Source organism: Carassius auratus, chromosome 12, assembly GCF_003368295.1.
Source record: "Carassius auratus strain Wakin chromosome 12, ASM336829v1, whole genome shotgun sequence".
Lineage (NCBI taxonomy): Eukaryota > Metazoa > Chordata > Actinopteri > Cypriniformes > Cyprinidae > Carassius > Carassius auratus.
The window spans coordinates 16161745-16180253 of NC_039254.1; the positions used below are offsets into that span (position 1 = coordinate 16161745).

An 18509-nucleotide genomic window follows, 5' to 3' on the forward strand; every position below is an offset into this window, starting at 1 on the left:
ACTGAATATGTTGCCTTGTATTTGACCTAAGAGTTAGGTATATACATCAAGCTTGTTTGCTTTCCCTTGCATCTGTGTGTGTGTGTGTGTGTGTGTGTGTGTGTATAAGAAGTATTTTCAAATATTTATGATTCACTGTAAAATTCTATTTTTTTCAAGACTTTGACTTTCAGTGGTATGAGATGATTGCTTAGTGTCAAGACAACATGCTGTCCAGACTGGCTTTAAAAGAGTGCAGTGAGGGCCTGGAATCATTTTTATTATAAAATACAGTTAAGTGCAAGACGTCTACGTTAGTGCCAATCTATTATTTAACACTTCTGTAAATTCTTTGTGCTTTAGAGGCCAATACTTTAATGCACTGTTACAGAAAGAGCATGTCCATAAGTGCAGATAGACATTCTAACTAGCATAAAAATTGTAAAATTACATTTATGTTGCATATATTTTAGGGCTGTGCAAAAAAAATCGAATGCGATTTTCATGCACATCTCATCAGTAAAGACGTTCCTGTAATTAGAAGTATATCTCCAGCACTTGCGTTCAGATCAAGGTTGCCAGGTTTTCATAACCAATCCTGCCCAGCTGCTTCTCAAAACTAGTCCAAAACGAGCCCAATCGTACTTCCAGAAGGTTCCACGAGCTGGAGATATACTTCTAATTACAGGAGCATCTTTACTAATGAGATGCGCATGAAAATCGCATTTGATTTTTTGCACAGCCCTAATACTGTATATTTGATTAATCTCAAATAGTATATGGCAGAAACACTCTTCTCTTTGCTCTTTGGGGCAAATGAGAATGCAAAGATTATAGGCTATTTGTTGTAGTTTCCATAAACGATTATAGACGTTATTATATATTATATAATGTTATTGAAAGTTATTAATAGAAATATTAAGAAAGAAATCAATGAAGTTGCCACTATCAAAAATGATATGATGTAAACACATAATAATGGAAAAGATTCATTGAGGGATCAGAAATAAAATCGAAAGTGATTTTAAATTATGTTGACTTCTGCCGCTTTTCAGACAGTATAATTCAGTCCAAGGCCATGTGTACTTTGTGCCCAGAATGCCTTTCACTTCTGCAAGAGCTAATCAAACAGTGAGTTTGAGCAGAGCCCACTAACATGATATTCCTGAGATCTCTTCTCATAAGCACCTGCTTCCCCGTTCATTGTTCTGTCCATTTTGGTTTCAACAGACTAGAGCTATTTAGTGAAGCTATTTGATTTAAGAACTTTAGTCTATCAAACACAAAACCACTCTGAACTTCTGGTTGCTTCACTGACAGTTCAAGTTAAAATTAGTGATACATCAATACATTTGCCTGACAGATTCTCCATAATAAGGCTGAATATCTGCATTGGCTAATAACGGTCCTACAACTGAGCGATTGAGGTTCCTAAGAATTTGAAGTAAATATTAACCTGTATTAAATGGTGCAGTTGATACGGACTTGCAGCTTTGATATGGTCGCTATGTGGGAAGTCCATGAGATTGTATAGTGTCTAATTTGTCAATTTAGGTTTCAGAAGAATGTTCACGAACACCCGCTTTGCAGCCCTTGATTTTATGAATATGAAGTGTAGAAGAAACTCCTCTAAATGGCTCATTGTGTGTCCTGAGTCCTCAGAAACACAAGGCACTTTGTGTGCAGTATCATGGCCACCGCGTCCCTCCCCCTAGCCTCGTCCTGTGTTTTGTTTGGCGTGTCGATGGTTTACTGACACTAGTGTGCTAGTCTTATCAATACCTGCCAGTAGTCAGGATATGATGTGGTTTGGGCTGCTGATTGTGAGACTTTCTAGGTGGTCTCTGTCCATGAGAGAAATAACTCTGGGGCTGGTTTGCTTTGCCAAGAATGAGAGGAATGTGTCGAGGTGTATCATTTTGTCACTTGTTTAACCATATCATCGCAGGGTTTTTTTATAAATGGGGGGAAATGGTAGCAACACTTACATGATGATAGCTCCATTGTTTTGACTGAGTCCTTTTACCAGTAATAAGCTTCTTTTTTGTTTTTGTTTTTTCATGAACATATCGGTCCAGCATGACCAAATGCTGATTTTTTTTCCTTTTACGACACTGTAATGCAAATGCAGCTTTACAGCTAAGCAAGCTGAGTGAGGCAATAAGTAAATCTGCTCTCATAAATTGTAATTTCACAGCCTTATGTAACATAAGCTCTTTTTAGTGCTCTATTAGACAAACAAACTGGTTAAAGATGATCAACAGATGATATTTAAAATTAGAACTAGTGCTGGGCGATATACCGGTTCACACGAATAATGGTGTTTATTTTTCTTATAATATGAATTTTTAAAATACTGCAATACCGGTGTCATTTAAATAATGTTCGTATCGTGTCTGAGAGGGGTCTCTTTTCAATGCTGCACTGTGGCAAGGACAGCGTGAAAGGTCCAAAACTGAAGCTGGAGAACTAGTAGAACATGATGACACAGAAGAACTCATCCACAATATCCACAGATCTCCAAAAATATCCACCGCCCACTGCCATCAGCTCCTGCGACTTTTCTGGATAAACCTTAGCTATGATTTAGTTGGAGATGACACCAGTGCTGCCCCGCGAGCGCAGTGTCATCTCTCTGTGTCTGTTCTGAGCAGTGAGGGGCAGAGAGGCATCACTTTCAGCTGGTCGTACTGCAGCCGACTCGTCAATAATGAGTACAAAACAGTGTTTCCAAGCACCTGTTGCTTACTGACTGTTTGGAATTATAAATATGAGCACTGTACATGCATGCGGATTTTATCAGATGATGTCACGATTATAAATGAGGTTAACATGTATTAATGGGTCAGGTTTCGTCACTTTTTAGAGTGGAATTTTTCTAAAATATTAAAATAGGGCATTTTAAGTTAATCTACTGCACTAGCCTATTTCCTCTTTAAATCGGTAGAAAATGTGGTTTACACCCGGTCATGCAGTAAAAAATAAATACCATCATATACCTTGAAACCAGGATAATTGTGAAAAATATAGTGATATACATTTTTGGTCATACCGCCCACCACGAATTAGAAACTTAAAATTTTCTGTAAAGCTGCTTTGCAACAATTTTTATTGTGAAATGCGCTATACAAATAAACTTGAACTAAACTGAATAATCAGATTATTATTAATTATATTATTGTTAAAGATTGTATTGAAAAGCTTCAGAAGAGCTACCTCAATACTGTTCTTTTTTCTGTTCATGCTCTTTAAAATCAAAGCTAAATATCTAAGGAAACTCTAGTCCACACTATTACCTTCTTGCATGTTTCATCTGCTTTTTTTATTTTTAGGTCATTGACAGAACTTTTAGTCATTACATGTTTGGAGATCTCTGGCCCTGCTGTTCATTCCATCAGGTGATAATCAGCCAATCACAAGGCAGTGTTTATCTTCCTGTGGCGGGACAGGCGACCTCTATGTGCCTCATTTCCTTTAATACCACAGAGGGCTGTAGTAAATTCCATTTTAAACATATTCTCTCTTTTCACACCAACCCAAACAAAATTTAATGAACAGTTCATGTAAAGTGAAAATCTGTCATTATTTACCAGTCATTCCAAACCCGTACAACTTACTTTATTTTGTAGAAACCCTTTAAACATTCATATGAAAAAAAGGCACAAGCCATGTATAATCTCATTGCTGTTGTATAAACCACAAACAACACTGTGGTTACTGTCCCCTACTTGCGATCTCATGAGCTCGTCTGACTCCTCTATGGTGTCCATCGAGAGACCACCGGGGTCAAGGCCGGGGGAGGTCAGAGATTCAACTCTGCACTTCCTCCCTACTGCTGCTATAATCACAAACGGAGACGATTAGCAGATGCCTCTTGCATTCCATGTAAAGGCCTGCCTTAAAAACACTCCTAAGTGTCAACATTTGAGGCCATGCGCAAACACCAGTAAAAGCTCAAGAACACATTAAAAGAACAAGCTCAGCTTAATTAGAAGGAGCAGTCTGTCATTTCATTTAAAGTCCGGAAGGACAGGCAAATATCCCATGGGAAACTTTCTGAAATACATGCTCGCCGGTTGACCCCAGCAGTCTCACATCTGAAGATGAAGAGTTATAGGGTTTTTTTTTACTTTGAGTCCTGGCTTTGTAAGTGGATTACATGTTCATTGTGGTGGTACAATTTGTATGTATTCTGTGTACTGTTGAATGTTGATAAAGAAGCGCTATAAACTTTCCATTGAAATACTGCTCCCTTAACCCGTTTATGAGGCAACAGGCTTGTGCAACAAAAGTATATTTCCCATCATTCTCGGTGGCAGCCAGAGAATGGGAAAATCCGCAGATAAAGCAATTACAAACCTAACATCAATAAATAAATAAAACAAAGAAATATGCAACTGCACAAACATGCCCCTATTTCATCCCTCAAAAAAATTATAGTGTGTATATATCTTCATAGCCTAGCTGAACTGTAAAAATTACTTGCACCAGAATACAAAACACAAAGTTCCAAAGTTCTTCAAATGCCAATTCATATTCAAATCTGGACAATAAAATAACCTCACGAACACTAAAGACAATGTTATGAAGAGAGTGGCCTAATAAAGCCATCCATAAATTATGGCGTAATGAAACCACAGGACGTGCTACAAGTCACCACCAGTATAAGTCCTCAGGCATGTGTATGCACTTTCTATAATAGACTTCAGTTCTCTAGAGAATCCTCATGCAATATTATTGAACCACAAAGAGAATCAGGCTGTCTTTCTCGATCCACTTTTCCTCTCTTTAACCATTCCTTTTTTCTAATATCAGACAAAGCTGGGCCGCTCTCCACTGTGGTTCAGTCTAAAACCACACCGCCGTTGTGACCGATATTTTGGGTCCAAAACAAAACACCAGTGGAACACAAAATGGTTTGGTCTATGGAGACGCAATGACTACATGCAGCACACATATTTCTACATGCTTAGACTCAGTGAACTTATTTTTCACCTATAAGGAATGAATAAAAACGTGAAGGAGGCAGGGGTTTAGTGCCTCAAAGGGCCAATAAAGTCTTAATGTCTTAAGCTAGTGTAGCGAGAACCAGTGCACGCTCTGAAACAGAGGGTTCCCTGTCCCAGCCAGCGGGAGAAGCCAGACAGCACTGGAACGGCCCTTAACACAACAAGCAGTGCTTAAATACAAGTCTACTAGTAAAACGTTTGCTAAGCATAGACATAATATGCTGCATAATAGAGCAGAAGTTCTGCTGGAACAGACAGCTGTCACCCACTAAATCATCTTTTAGAAAAACCTCAAGCTGAAATGTTTTGTGTCTGTACCTTGCACTAACTTGAGTTTTGTGAGCGCCAGGAATTTCCTTTGAAAGAAAGATCTCCTCCTATTTTGCTTGTAATTCATCAAATTACAGGCAAAATTAAGTGCTGGCTGGTGTCCATTTGTTAAATAGACTGGAGCCATTTCAATTACCGCGAAAAATGACAAAATTGCCATGAAAAAAATGCAGCACTGCACTTTACTCTTGCAGCACTGCTAACATCATTACCCTGTACAATAAATTGGTTGTGCTATTTCACAGTTGTAATTTACTGTGGATAAAAGCATCTGGTAAATGAGTAAAAAAGAAATGACACATTGTATTAAATGATTCAGGGTCTAGTTGAATTCACTGAAAAGGAAAATAGAAAAGAAGTCTGAAATGTACAACAGCAAACAAGTTATATAATATAGAAACCAAAGAATATGAATAAAAGGCTGACGGATAATAAAAGACGTCTGGGATGTTCCACATCATGTCAAAAATCAACAGTAATTTCCTGTTTTCCATTAGCATAAATTATAAAACATTACTCAGTTCAAGCTTGTAGAAATTAAAGTTTTAAGGTTTAGGGACTTGCTGTTTTGCAAGATCTGATTATATTCTGTAGACATATCTTAGAGTGTAACTAGCTGTTTACTACATTGTTCACTTAGATGTTTCTAGATGCTAACCATATGCTAATAGCATGGCTTTTTCAGTGCTACACTAGGGCTGCACGATGTGTCGTTTGAAGCATCGATTTTGCGATGTATGAATCCACGATTGTCACATCGCAGGATGTGCGATGTAGACTGTAGTAGTTGATCCATTATTCATTTACTGTACGGGCCAGCTGCTCCCCGGCCCTTGACAAATGTGATTCGCGGATTAATTGCACAGCTAAACCATCATAGTGAAAGTTTATCATTTGCATGTGTTTTTAAGTCCTGTCAGTTTAACAGAGAGAGAGAGATATATATATAGTTTACATATACAGTTTAATACATAAGAGAGCGCCCCGACCGCGCGCGCAAGCTCACCTAAACTGCAGAGATAATTACTCAAGGCGTGCCGTACACTTCTGATTCACGAACTAATGATTCATTTGAACCGATTCAATGTAATGAATGGTTTAAACAACTGACCTGTCCAACACTGAACTCACGAGACGTCTTAATTGGTGTATAAAAAAAAAATCTGTAACACTTTACAATAATATTCTATTTATTAAACTATTTAACTACATTATTTAACATTTACTATTACTAAACTGCACTTCTACAAAATTGTTCATTTCAACATTTATGCTATAGCCTTCATTGTTGAAATCAAAAGTTGTACAGTATTTGTTAACATAGTTAATACACTGTGAAGTAATGTTACCAAACAATGAACAGCTGTGTTTTTATAAACTAAGATCAACAAAGATAAATAAATATAGTAACAGAAGTATTGCTTGGGGTAAGTTCATGTTAGTTAATGTTAATTCAAACCATATCCTTAAGTTACAAACAAATAATTTACTCTAATTTAAATAATACTCTGATGTTTAAATCATTTAAAATGAGAATGTAAGTGTGCTCACCCCATTTTTGTTTGTAAGAATAAATTAGATTTCATATCGCAATATATATCGCGGAAAAGTAAAATTTAGCAATGTAATTTTTTTCCCAATATCGTGCAGCCCTATGCTACACTTATAAAGTTTACAAATAAGATTTTGTAATATTAACTTGAGTATTGCAGAGTAAACTTCAAATGATTAAAGAGCCAGTAAGATGAAAATTCTAAGCTTCCTATCACAGTTTATAAGTCCTGTACATTAGGTTTAAATCCATCAAAGGTTAAAAAACATTGTCATTTTGTCAAAATATCATTTAAAAATTACCTCAATTCTCAGAGATCCCCAAACGGTTCGCACGAAGCTGTTCAAAAGATTCAGTTTCCTTAAACCCCACCTTTCGGTAGCATACTGTGTTCTGATTGGTCAACTAACATAGTCAGGTTTGATTGGTTGTTCCGCACACACCTCCACGGTAAACTATGCGTTAGCATCTGTTTGGGGTGAATTATGTCTTATTCCTCTCACCGCAAAGCAAACAGTAAAATAAAAAACTTGAACAGTCTCGCTGCTTTTTCTTCTGTGTGTGTGTGTATTCAAGCCGCGCGCTTCAGTTTGAATCTGAATAGCACGTTCAGCGCGGGGGCGTAGTCACATTAGATATAATGAAGGGAGACATGAAAAACAGACATTGCGTTGTTTTCATATGGATTACTTTATCACAGAATATCTGTTTTCGGCAAAGTAGACATGGCAAGCTTTCTATAGATATCTCTCTCATGTCTCTTCGTTGAGTATTCACGGAGTTACACTTCATTTTAATGACGTGTTTGTACATGACGATCAGCGCAGACAGGCTGCAGACAGCACACATACTGATAAGATGCTCGGGAGAAAACAGACACATAACTTCATAATCATACTTCGCGTTGTGATTCGGAGATGCTCGTTGTTCTAAATAAAGTTGGTAATGAACCCTCTTTTATAGCCAAACGCTTTGAAAATCCCGCTGTACTCACCGAGATTAGAAAAGCAGTCATCAGTGAAATGTTATGAACACAACAGAAGGGATTTGTTGTACTGCTCTGGTATTGTTGTAAAAATGAATTTTAGCCATTGGTTCCTCTCATCTTCATTCGTTGGCAGTGAAAATAAAAAAAACTTGCCTTTACAATTAAAAACACACTGTCTCCTCGACATGATGCTATCACAACAACCAGATCGTCTGTGTGGGGGGGGGGCAGGTCAGAGTTCCGTTTCTCCCCAGACGGTAGGCGGAGATTATTATGCAAAGTGTTCCTAGTGACGTACATAGAGATGGGCAAAAGATTTGAAATCTATAACGACTTGTTTCAGCGATTCAGAGTCGACTCCTTACTTTAGAAGCCAATAACTTTATAAATCGTGTACTTTTTGGTTTAATTACTTTGCACATTGTTTACACTGATGGACAGCTACATCATACACTGTTATACAGGTAATTTTTGATTTCCCATCGGTGTGGCTCTTTAAAGGTGCAATAGGTGATCGTCTTCAGAATTTTTTTTGTTATGCTGGCTGAAAGTCTCTTCACATCCCGACAGCAATCATTAAGTTACGTGGTCTGAATATATTTATCTGTGTTTATATATTCTGCAGATGGTGTAGGACCAAGAAATGTACGTCCAATAAAAACTCGGTCCGAGCATTTTAAATAGCTTTCCAACCTGCCTGTCAATGTATGTAACTACATAACCCTGCATAACCTGTTGACGCAGACAGAATACGTCATCAGCACTAAAACCTTCCTGGCATTGTAGTATTTTTAAAGTTTTCTCGCTGTTGAACGACACATGATATAGCCCAGCGGTTCCCAATTCCAGTACTCATGCACATATTTTGCATGTCTTGCTTAGTTTACACACCTGATTCAGATGACCAACTTGTTCAGAAATAAGCTATGCGAATGAACTATTATAGGGCTGAAACGATTCCTCGAGTAACTCGATTACAAAAAATGATCGAAGAAAATTCTCTGCCTCGAAGCCTCTTAATTTATTCGCAAAGATTTTTTTTTTATGTGACAACGCATTTACGTCACCCATAAAGCGGAAGCGCTGCGTCCAAAATCTCATACTGCAAGGAGTCAGCAGTGTTTTGATTTGAGGGCGCGGGGAAACGTAAAGAGAACTTTGTGGCATCTGTCCATTGCAAGAGAGTGCTTGCATACCACAACTAGGGCCCTATGATTTCCGCGATGCAGAAAACGCGAAGGGAATCGTGGAATCCAGTCAAGAAAATGAAATTTACAGTTTAACACGGAATGGCACGGAATTTGCCAAATTTTGAATGAATTACTCAAAAATAGGTCATTGCATTTACATCAAATCACAATATGGACTAATATCTGTAAATATTAAGCCGGAACAGTCTATTTAAATATGAATCCTGCATGTTCGGTGTGTCTCTGTTAATGAATGTAGCAAAAGTGCAACTTCCTTTATTATAGACACTGTGGTGGGGTGAAAGGTTATGACGATTATTGGGGCCCACGGCTGAGGGGGGGGGGCAACGATCTCAACGGACTGATGCTCAAGACAGTTGACAGGACACTGCTGCACATCGTCAAGAAAGCTTATCTTTTTCACGTTTTTTTAAGCTTACCACTTGTCGATTTATACATTAAAGCATCCAAACACAAAACGCGGAAAAGCTTAACAGAGTAGCTGGTTAATCGCATTATGTGTTCGGTGCGCAAGAGAGACTAACACATACATATATAAAAATTGGGACCAAAAATTATTCAGCACCTTATAAAGCACCATGTATTGCTTATGTGTTTTTTTTCCTCAATTGCTAATGCAACCTTTTCACACCACAGACTGAACAAAATTAAGCATTGCATGGTAATTGTTTAACAAAGTATTGATAGTTGCGTAAAAATTCTTATAAAAACAGTTGTCTATAGTTTTGGTTGATTGTAATCCATTACGTACATTTCTATCAAAGTTATGACATTATGAAGATGAATTTGTTCTGACACAGTTTAACTAAGTTCTTGTCATATTTTATAACCACTTTACAAGTGATATCAAATAAACTGTAATAATGTGAGAAAAGTTGAAGGTGTCTGAATAAATTTTGGTTTGATTGTGTATTTCATTTTTACATTGAAGACTATCCAGTGCTATTTTACATTTAATTATTCGGTTTCTGTACCTGGACACCTATAAACTTGAAAAAAACGTAAACATTGTGTAAATAAGCACAAATACATAAAAATGAACGAACATACAAATTAAACAATTTCAAACAGGGCCCACTGGTACAACCATCACCGGGGCCTCGCAAAGCCCAGCTACGGCCCTGAGCACGTGTGATGCTCGCGGTGATTTCAGCGTCTGTTGTCTCTCTAAATAAAGACGTGAACACATGAACAACATCTCCAGAACTGCTCTGACAGTCACTTCATGAGCATTTGACCGTTTGATTTGAGTAAAACTAGCATCACATCACATACACAGAACTGTAAAGGTACGTCAACCAGTCAAAATAAAAGTCTGGCTAGAGACTATTGTTCAGCAGAATGTACATAGCCTACTAAAAAAAAAAACATTTTTGTTTAAGGTTTAATCACACAACATTTCTTCCATGTTTTATTTTTAATAGTAAATCCCATTTGTTTACCAAAAAGTTAAGTTTGATTTTAAGAGACCCAGGAGTCTTATTTTCTCTTGCATAATTAATATTGCACTTTAAGCAAAACCCTTTTTTTCTGATTACTCGAATAATCGATGGAATTTTTGGTAGAATACTCGATTACTAAAATATTCGATAGCTACAGCCCTAAACTGTTAATGATCCCTACACCGTGTTCATTGCTCCCTACTCCCTGAGCAGGGGTTTACTTCACCTCAGAACATGGGCTGGAATTGGGAACCGCTGATCTAGCCTATTGTAGTAATGTTGCCTGGGGTATTTTTGGTCTGTGAGCATGAATGCGTTCAGGGGACGCGGCTTTGGACAGCGATTGCAGGGAGGGTGGCATGTTCGCTTTCAGTGCTATCAGGCTAATGTTAGCATTTTACAAGATCTCCTGAACCTTTGAGCAGAAATGACTCAAACTATCACTGGCCAAGTCATTTTTGTAAAAGGAATAGTTCACCCAAAATAAAAATGTTATGTTTATCTGCTTACCCCTAGGGCATCCAAGATGTAGGTGACTTTGTTTATTCAGTAGATTACAAACAAAGATATTTAACACAAACTTTTGCAGTCGGTCACTCTTTTAACGGAGGTGAATGGGAATCACAGTTTTGGGTGTCAAAAAATATACACAAACAAAACCAAATTAAACCCTGTGGCTCGTGACTATACATTGATGTGTAAAGACACAAAACAATCTGTCTATGCAAGAAACTGAAACGTATTAATATCGTCTTTCACCTCTTCACGCAGACTTAAGTGCATTACTGCCACTTATCTCTCAAATGGACCATTGACACTATCTACAATCTCAATCAGAAGATGACGCCTCAAGCGCCTGCTGCTGAGAACGAGCACAACAGGACGCGCTCAAGAGAGTTCTAACAGCTCAGACACTGCTTGAATCAAAAGGTAAAAAACTATATAAATACGGTCCATTTTTTCAGACAGACAGTACAGACAGATCATTTTGTGTCTTGTAAAATAGTATATCAGTCTGGCGAGTAAACTAAAAATTATACAAGCCAATGGTGATCATATTGCCAAGGTGTGCGTAGATGGTTGATGAGCCACAGGGATTAATTTGGTTTTACTTGTGTATTTTTTGTTTTGTTTTATTTTATGTTTTAGCCGTGATTCCCATCCACTTACATTATAAGACTGACAGTCTGCAAAGGTTTGTGTTAAAAATCTCTGTTTGTGTTCTACTGAAGAAACAAAGTCACCTACATCTTGGATGCCCATTGGATAAGCAGATAAACATCAAATTTTCATTTTTGGATGAACTGACCCTTTAATTTTACATAACTTAGTAAAGTAGTAAAGTAGATTTGACTTAATACTGACTTTAATTTCATTCTTATATTTCAGTACATAGCAAATGCTTGTCTCATATAGGAAATTATAGTTTAAGGTCATTTATAAAACAATGTCAGGATTTGAAATCCATTTTTAAGGACTTGTTAGAAGCGCAGCTGTAAGGCTTTATGTCGGATTGCAGCAAAGCCCTAAAATCACCTAGAACACTTCAATAGAGTGTTCTGGGAGTGTTGCTGTTGTTTGCATAGATATGTAGCTAACAAACAACCCAAACACTTTACAAGTGTCCCTTGAGTCTAGGGTACTTTTTTATTTGATGAAGTCAGCCAGGAAAAAAACACAAGCCTCATCACTTGGTAACAGCAATATCATAACTTTCATCAACAAGCCACATGATTTGAGGTATTATTCATGCCTGTCGCATAAATGGTTTAATAGTTAGGGTTTTGAAAATGCTGAAAGATTCCAGAACTATGTATGAGCAATTGCAATAGCAAGAACCACTAATTACGCACCCAAGAATCAAGCTAAGAATGCTGGGTTAATTCTTACTTCAAAACATCAGATACAACACAAACATTCAGTGCAGGAATTGTGGCACCAACTGTGAGAGCGGCACATTCATTGAGCTTTAACCTAACACCTGAATAACCAGCAGTTCATAAAGGAAGCATTCATAGCACGCAGAGCTTTAGTGAGGAGAGAAATTGACCTTACCTCGGCAAACCTGACCCCTGGGTATGTGAGAAGGGCCCTGGAAACCTGCAGCTGGATGGCCTGAAGAGCTCTGCTGTATCCTCTCGCCTCATCACCAAGGTGGCATGTTTTCCCACAAACAGACTCCCAGACTCTGTCAGAGATGCAGCCGGTGGGTAGAGACCTCACTATAGCTCTGGTGCCGGTGCACACGGTCTTTTTGATCTTCTGGTTGTTCTTGAAGTACCTCCTGACCAGGACAGTAGAGCGCTCTTTCTTGTTACGCACAAACTCGCTATCGGACACAGAGCCTTCGCCGTCACTACAGTCAGGTACAGAAAACCTGAACGGCACGGACCGCTTAAGGCATGTGACCTTAGAGCACATGGGATTGCTTTTCCTGTTGAGCCTTTCCAAACTGGAGAAGCCATTTTTATGGCACACGGCACATACAAAGTCCATTCTGTCACGCATTTTGTTATTCATGGCAGTTCCACAGCCGCTGGTGCACTGAGGCCCTTGTGGTGAGGATACTGGCACACTGTTTCGCCTCAAATCCAGCCCGCAGAACAGCAGGCTCTCCGTGTTTTGGCCGATTATGAGTTCCATCTGGCACAGTTCACCCTCTGAGCCACTCAATGTTGGCTGTTCTCCAGCAAGGCAAGTAATATCAGAAGAAAACCCTTTTGCTTTCCTCTGCTGGGGCACTGTTCCCCAGCTTCTAGGAGGAAAGCTATTCTCCGGGCAGCCTTCTTCGCTTTCCACTGGATTGCAAAACCCACACATCTGGCACACGTGCAACCCTTCCTCCCCGTGCCTTGCAGTCCCACAGCTGCAGCTTTTGGACCTGTAGGTCTCGTCTAGGCAGTCCAAACTTCTAGACCTAGTATCAAAAGACTTCCATATTCTGCACTCTGTGCCTTGTGAGTCCCCTTCTGAAGTCTCGAATGAAAACGGAGGGGATTTGTTCCCAGGCAAGCCGTAGTTCACGGATATGAGAGCATCTCCATTATTCGCCGAAGTCTCCTTACCAAGGCTCTTCACTCCCAGCACAGCAGATGCCCTGTCAGAGGCCATGGAGCTCATGAGGCCAATTTGCGCCTGTCTCTCCAAACGAACCCTCATATCACTAGGCACCTGTTGACAGAATCTCCTTGCTCAACTTACACTGAGGACAAGCTTCTGGCAAACTACTCCTAAGATGATGGCCTTGGGATCAGAGAATGTATCCCAGCGGGTCTTTCTGAAGTGGAAGCTTTAGGATGACTGCTGTAGAAACGGCTGCGTCTTCTCTGTTTTTTTCACCCCTCCCAAATTTAACTGCTTCTCCCAAGACCTCAGGGCCTCAGAACACTAGATGAGAGAGAGGAAGCAACAAAAAACAAATCTTTAAACATTTCAATAAACAACACTTTTGCCACGCAGTATTTCAAGTGACCCGAATATGTTTTCTGAACAAAAGAAGAAATATTACAATGCAAGAGCAAGAACATAAACTGTAACTCAACACACTGGTTTTACTTGGCCTGGAAAGGCTAGAACATTTCTCAATCCTTATCAGATCCAAGCTGTTTTGTGTCTTACTAGGTGCTATCTGGGGAAGTTGTTAAAACTGCACTTCACCCACAACCGAATGTTTAAAACACTGAAGAAATATTTCAAGGACAGGATGTACATTTTGACAGCACGAAATGAAAATTCACGTCCACTCAATAATATCTCCCTCTCAGGAAATCACACAGCTGTCCAAAATCTCACTACAGGCTTCAGCCCCCCAGTCCTATACAAACGCTCAGGTCTCTGGAATGTAAAGCCTCGCTTGGTGGGGGTCGGACGAATGAGATTAAAGGGGGGCATTCACTGCATTGATTCAGGGTGAATTCAGCCAGTCAGAGTCTTCAAACATGGCTCAGTTCCCACACCCACACAGTCAGCGCTAACACAGTGAGGAGTTCTTTCATAACTCAGCACTTGAGTGATTGTAATCAGACATGGGCTTGGTGAAAGGGAAGAGTATCAAGGACACTACAACACTGCTAATATTGTGCAAGGACAATGTATTTCTCAGGCTGAATAAAACAATCAATCAATGCTGACTTTCTACAAACAAGACATTTTTATATTTTCAAAAAACTGGTGTTGGAAAAAAAGTGGTGCAAAACTGAGAAAGTATCACATTGGCCACTGCTTAAAATAAGGGATGTGATTGGTGGATCCAAGGGTATTGCTAAGGTGTTTTAAGCAGTTATTAGATCAAATGTTCTGGGTGTTGCTAGAGTGTTCTGGCTCTGGCACCTGCTTAGACACAAGTTCTATTCCTGTTTTATCATCTGCTGGGGAACTCATAAGCTAAATCACTTAGAAAAGTAATCACTCTCTGCAAAAAGATTCATGATTTGTGGTGTCATTCATGTCCATAGATTTATACAGCAAAAATTAGGGAACAGTTCAAATGAATAGAAAATTCAGTCATTATTTACTCATGAAACATGCAAGTACCTTTTCCCAATGACAGACGTCATCAAACCATTTTAAAATCTGAAAGCAAATGCATTTTCATTAGAGCTGCATTATTAATCGTTAAAAGATCACAATCTCGATTCAAAGCGTGATCTAATTTCTAATTGTCAATGATTCACCTGTGTCTATTAAACCTTTTCAGCAAATCGAATCAACACTGCCGCTGACAAAGAGAGCAGACAGTTACCATGTTTAATTAAGAAACAGCTTCACAAACAGTCTTTTCAACTAGGCCTACTGTACACAGTATTATTTCTCTCTTACAGTCATTCATATGATTTGAAATAGGGCAGCACAATTAATAACATTTCTAATTGCAGTTACAATTAAGGATGCCACAATTACGTAATCATTCAAAGTGGCAATTAATCGTTCAAAGTCCACTTATGTTATTCTTGCACTTTTCATGTTATTTTAAGGGTTTTTCCCATTCTTTTCATTTTAGTTTTAGTATAGCATTGTAATATCATTCATATTTTTACTTTTTTATAATTTAAAGAAGAAACCAATCCAATGTATAGTTGACATAAGAGGCTTCATACCATAGAAAAGCACTAAAGGTTTTTCCAGTTAGTGTTTTCAGCTGGTTTATTTTCATATAAAAATATGGCATGCCTTGCATGTTTAGTCTTTATCTAGACCCAGAATGCATTCTCCAACATTACTAAAGTAAATAACATATGCATTCCAGCCGTGGAATGAGATCACAGAACAGATAAACCAGACACACCCTTGACTCGATGACGAACTGCAATATATTCACATGACTTCATGAGGTAGTTTGACTATGAAGTGATGGCAAAAAAAAAAAAAAAAAAGTTTTTTTGTTTTGTTTTTTTTCTTCACAGTTGTTAAGCGGCTGATGGGTGTTCGGGTTGTATACTGGTCAAGAAGGGGTTTAATAAGTAATTGTGATAGTGATGCTTCTCATAGCAAACACAACTAATTATAGTTCTTCTAAAAATTGTTAAAGCCTAGAAGTATTGCACGCCTTCATTTGTATATGTTACATTATGAAGGATTGCATCCAATCGGTCATGGTTATTTCCTGTTATCCTTATTAATGTCATGCTCATGTGCCAACGACTGCCGTATCTGATTATGTCAGCATGCCTTCAGTGGGTGTTGCATGCATTTGTGCCCTAAAAACCTGAACTTGTCAAAGACACCTCTCACTTATCTAAACTATGAACTGTAGCAATAAAGAGGCTGCATATCGTGCCTCCAGAAAGGAGGGTGGGGATGAGTGTCTGTTGAGGCATGAGGCCATTGTAACGCTTGGAAATTACGGGAATTCCCACCTCCCCAAATCCACCTCTGCACCCCTCCTTCTTCCCTTCTTTTCTGAAGCCAGCACAAACTAATTATCTGTGCTAGCTTGATTCAGTTCCTGTGCAACACGCAGCTACTGGAGCAAAGCCTCATCCAGACTTGGAACAGTTCATCTTAATAAAACAAAGTTTATGTGCTGCTAAACAATGGCATCAACGGCAACATACACACAGGGTCATTTCAGATTAAGGTAATCTCAGATAACAGCCATCATAAATTGAACTAGGTCAACTGTTGTTGATGTCTGACCATACTGCTGTTAAAGCTGGAATAGCCTACACAACTTTTACAAAGTCAGCAAGTATATGACACCTAATGTTTTAAAATCTATCCATATTTTAAAACATTAGGCATCAAACATTTGGCGACTGTGAAAAGTTACAGAGAAAAACTGGGCATCATACACTATAGACTGAGGATCACATCACACACACCAGACTTCCCAAGTCATTCTGAACACAAAGAAACTTACACAGAGCATGTGCCTCTTTAATATGACAACATATGTGGCCTATGTGTTCTAAAACTGGCTCTAAATATCAAACACAGTTGATATCAATGTCAATAAAAGTCTGTGCCCATCATACACTACATGATTTTATGTGAAATCGGTCAACTCTGACTTTCAAAACTCTGGCTGCCCATGAATTTTGGCAACTAGCACTGACTCATCCATACTGTAAAATGGGGCAATAATTTGGGCTGAAGTCAGGTAGTGTAGGCTATTCTAGCCTTTATCTAGAACCAAAACTTTAACTGTTTTCATAAAATGGAAAAAAAAATAGCCTATTAGATGTAATTTAACTTAAAAACTTTAAAATTAAAATCAGAATATGCACCAAGTTAATGCACCAAAATTACTAAAAATAAACTAAAAAAATAAGTGAAAGCCAAGTAAAAATATTACAAATATAATAAATGACTAAACTTTAAATTAAAACATAAACATTAAAAATATAAGATAATCCAAATTGTGAATAAATACTATAATAGTATGCAAATAATGCTAAAATAACAATCTCTGCCTGCTTTTCTTGAGGTCTCAATGAAAAGATGACACACTAATAGAAATTATATAAGCCATAAACAAGCAGTGGCAAAACAGACACACGCTGATACAAGCTAATACACACACAGATACAGATTCAAGCTGATAAATCTGTAAAAAAAAAGAAAGAAAAAATCCACAGATCACTGCAAGTGTGTCTGAACACTTGGAAAGACACTTGTTGGCACTAAATCAGTGTTTAATAGAATAAATGTAACGTCTAATGATCTTAATCATTGGTGGGTGAGTAATGTCTTCTAACAGACATTCTTGTTTGGGGACACGAAGCTCAGGTGTGTCAATCCAGATTCAGTTTCGCAACAGATTGCTCACGCCAATAACATTTTATGCAAAAAAAATTCCAATTCTTAGAATTGTGTCATATACTGAGTATTGTCCTAACTGATCAAAGGTCTATGATTATAGGGTTGTTTACATCCAAGAAAAAGTTCCCTTCTGATCCCAGAACAGTAACTCAGTACTACTCGCCTCATAGTCTTCCTCCATCGAGTTCTCATAAAAACGATGTGGCATGCAAGTGAAACAGTTTTCCATCTATTCACATTTTCCAGGCTGGTAAATGAAAATGGATTGTATGAGTTTGAGCCTAAAGAGCCCAAACCCCAGGATCACTAGAACAAGATCAGGTTACAGAGTACTTTACTAGAGCAACAGAGGATTTCCATCAGAAGCTGATTTCACAAAACTAGACTTGGGGGAGCCTGTAGAGGCAGAAAAGGGGGAGACAGAAAAAAATGTCTCATTGTGCTTTTTGGAGAACGTGCCAATTTGATGAAATATTTCCTCATATACACACAATCACAGACGATGTCTTTAATAGAAACATCCTGTCACAGTCGAACCTTTAACACCTGCTTAAACACTGATGAGATTTTACTAGCAAAAAGTTACAAACTATAGCAAAACAATGGTAACGTTAGTTATTAGCTACTATCATGATAGTACCATCTATAAAGTGAATATTATAGGCTATCACTGTATAGCTTACATATACACGAAATGAAAACCACTGAGGTGAATGAACACACGCGAGTAACGTTAGC

The 18509-nt window shown here is 38.3% G+C and overlaps 1 protein-coding gene across 9 annotated transcripts in view; it reads right to left on the reverse strand.

Annotated features, from left to right (window-relative positions):
* The window catches only part of plce1 (phospholipase C, epsilon 1), an 87090-nt gene that overhangs the window by 68148 nt on the left and 433 nt on the right, over positions 1–18509 (reverse strand). For 8 of the 9 annotated variants that reach the window (XM_026277250.1, XM_026277249.1, XM_026277251.1 and 5 more), the window contains exon 2: positions 12567–13898. The exons of the other annotated variant lie outside the window; for it this stretch is intronic. In XM_026277250.1, the coding sequence (XP_026133035.1) occupies positions 12567–13670 (1104 nt within the window). In that variant the 5' untranslated portion in view covers positions 13671–13898. The remainder of the gene's footprint in view (positions 1–12566; positions 13899–18509) is intronic. 9 annotated transcript variants of the gene reach the window in all.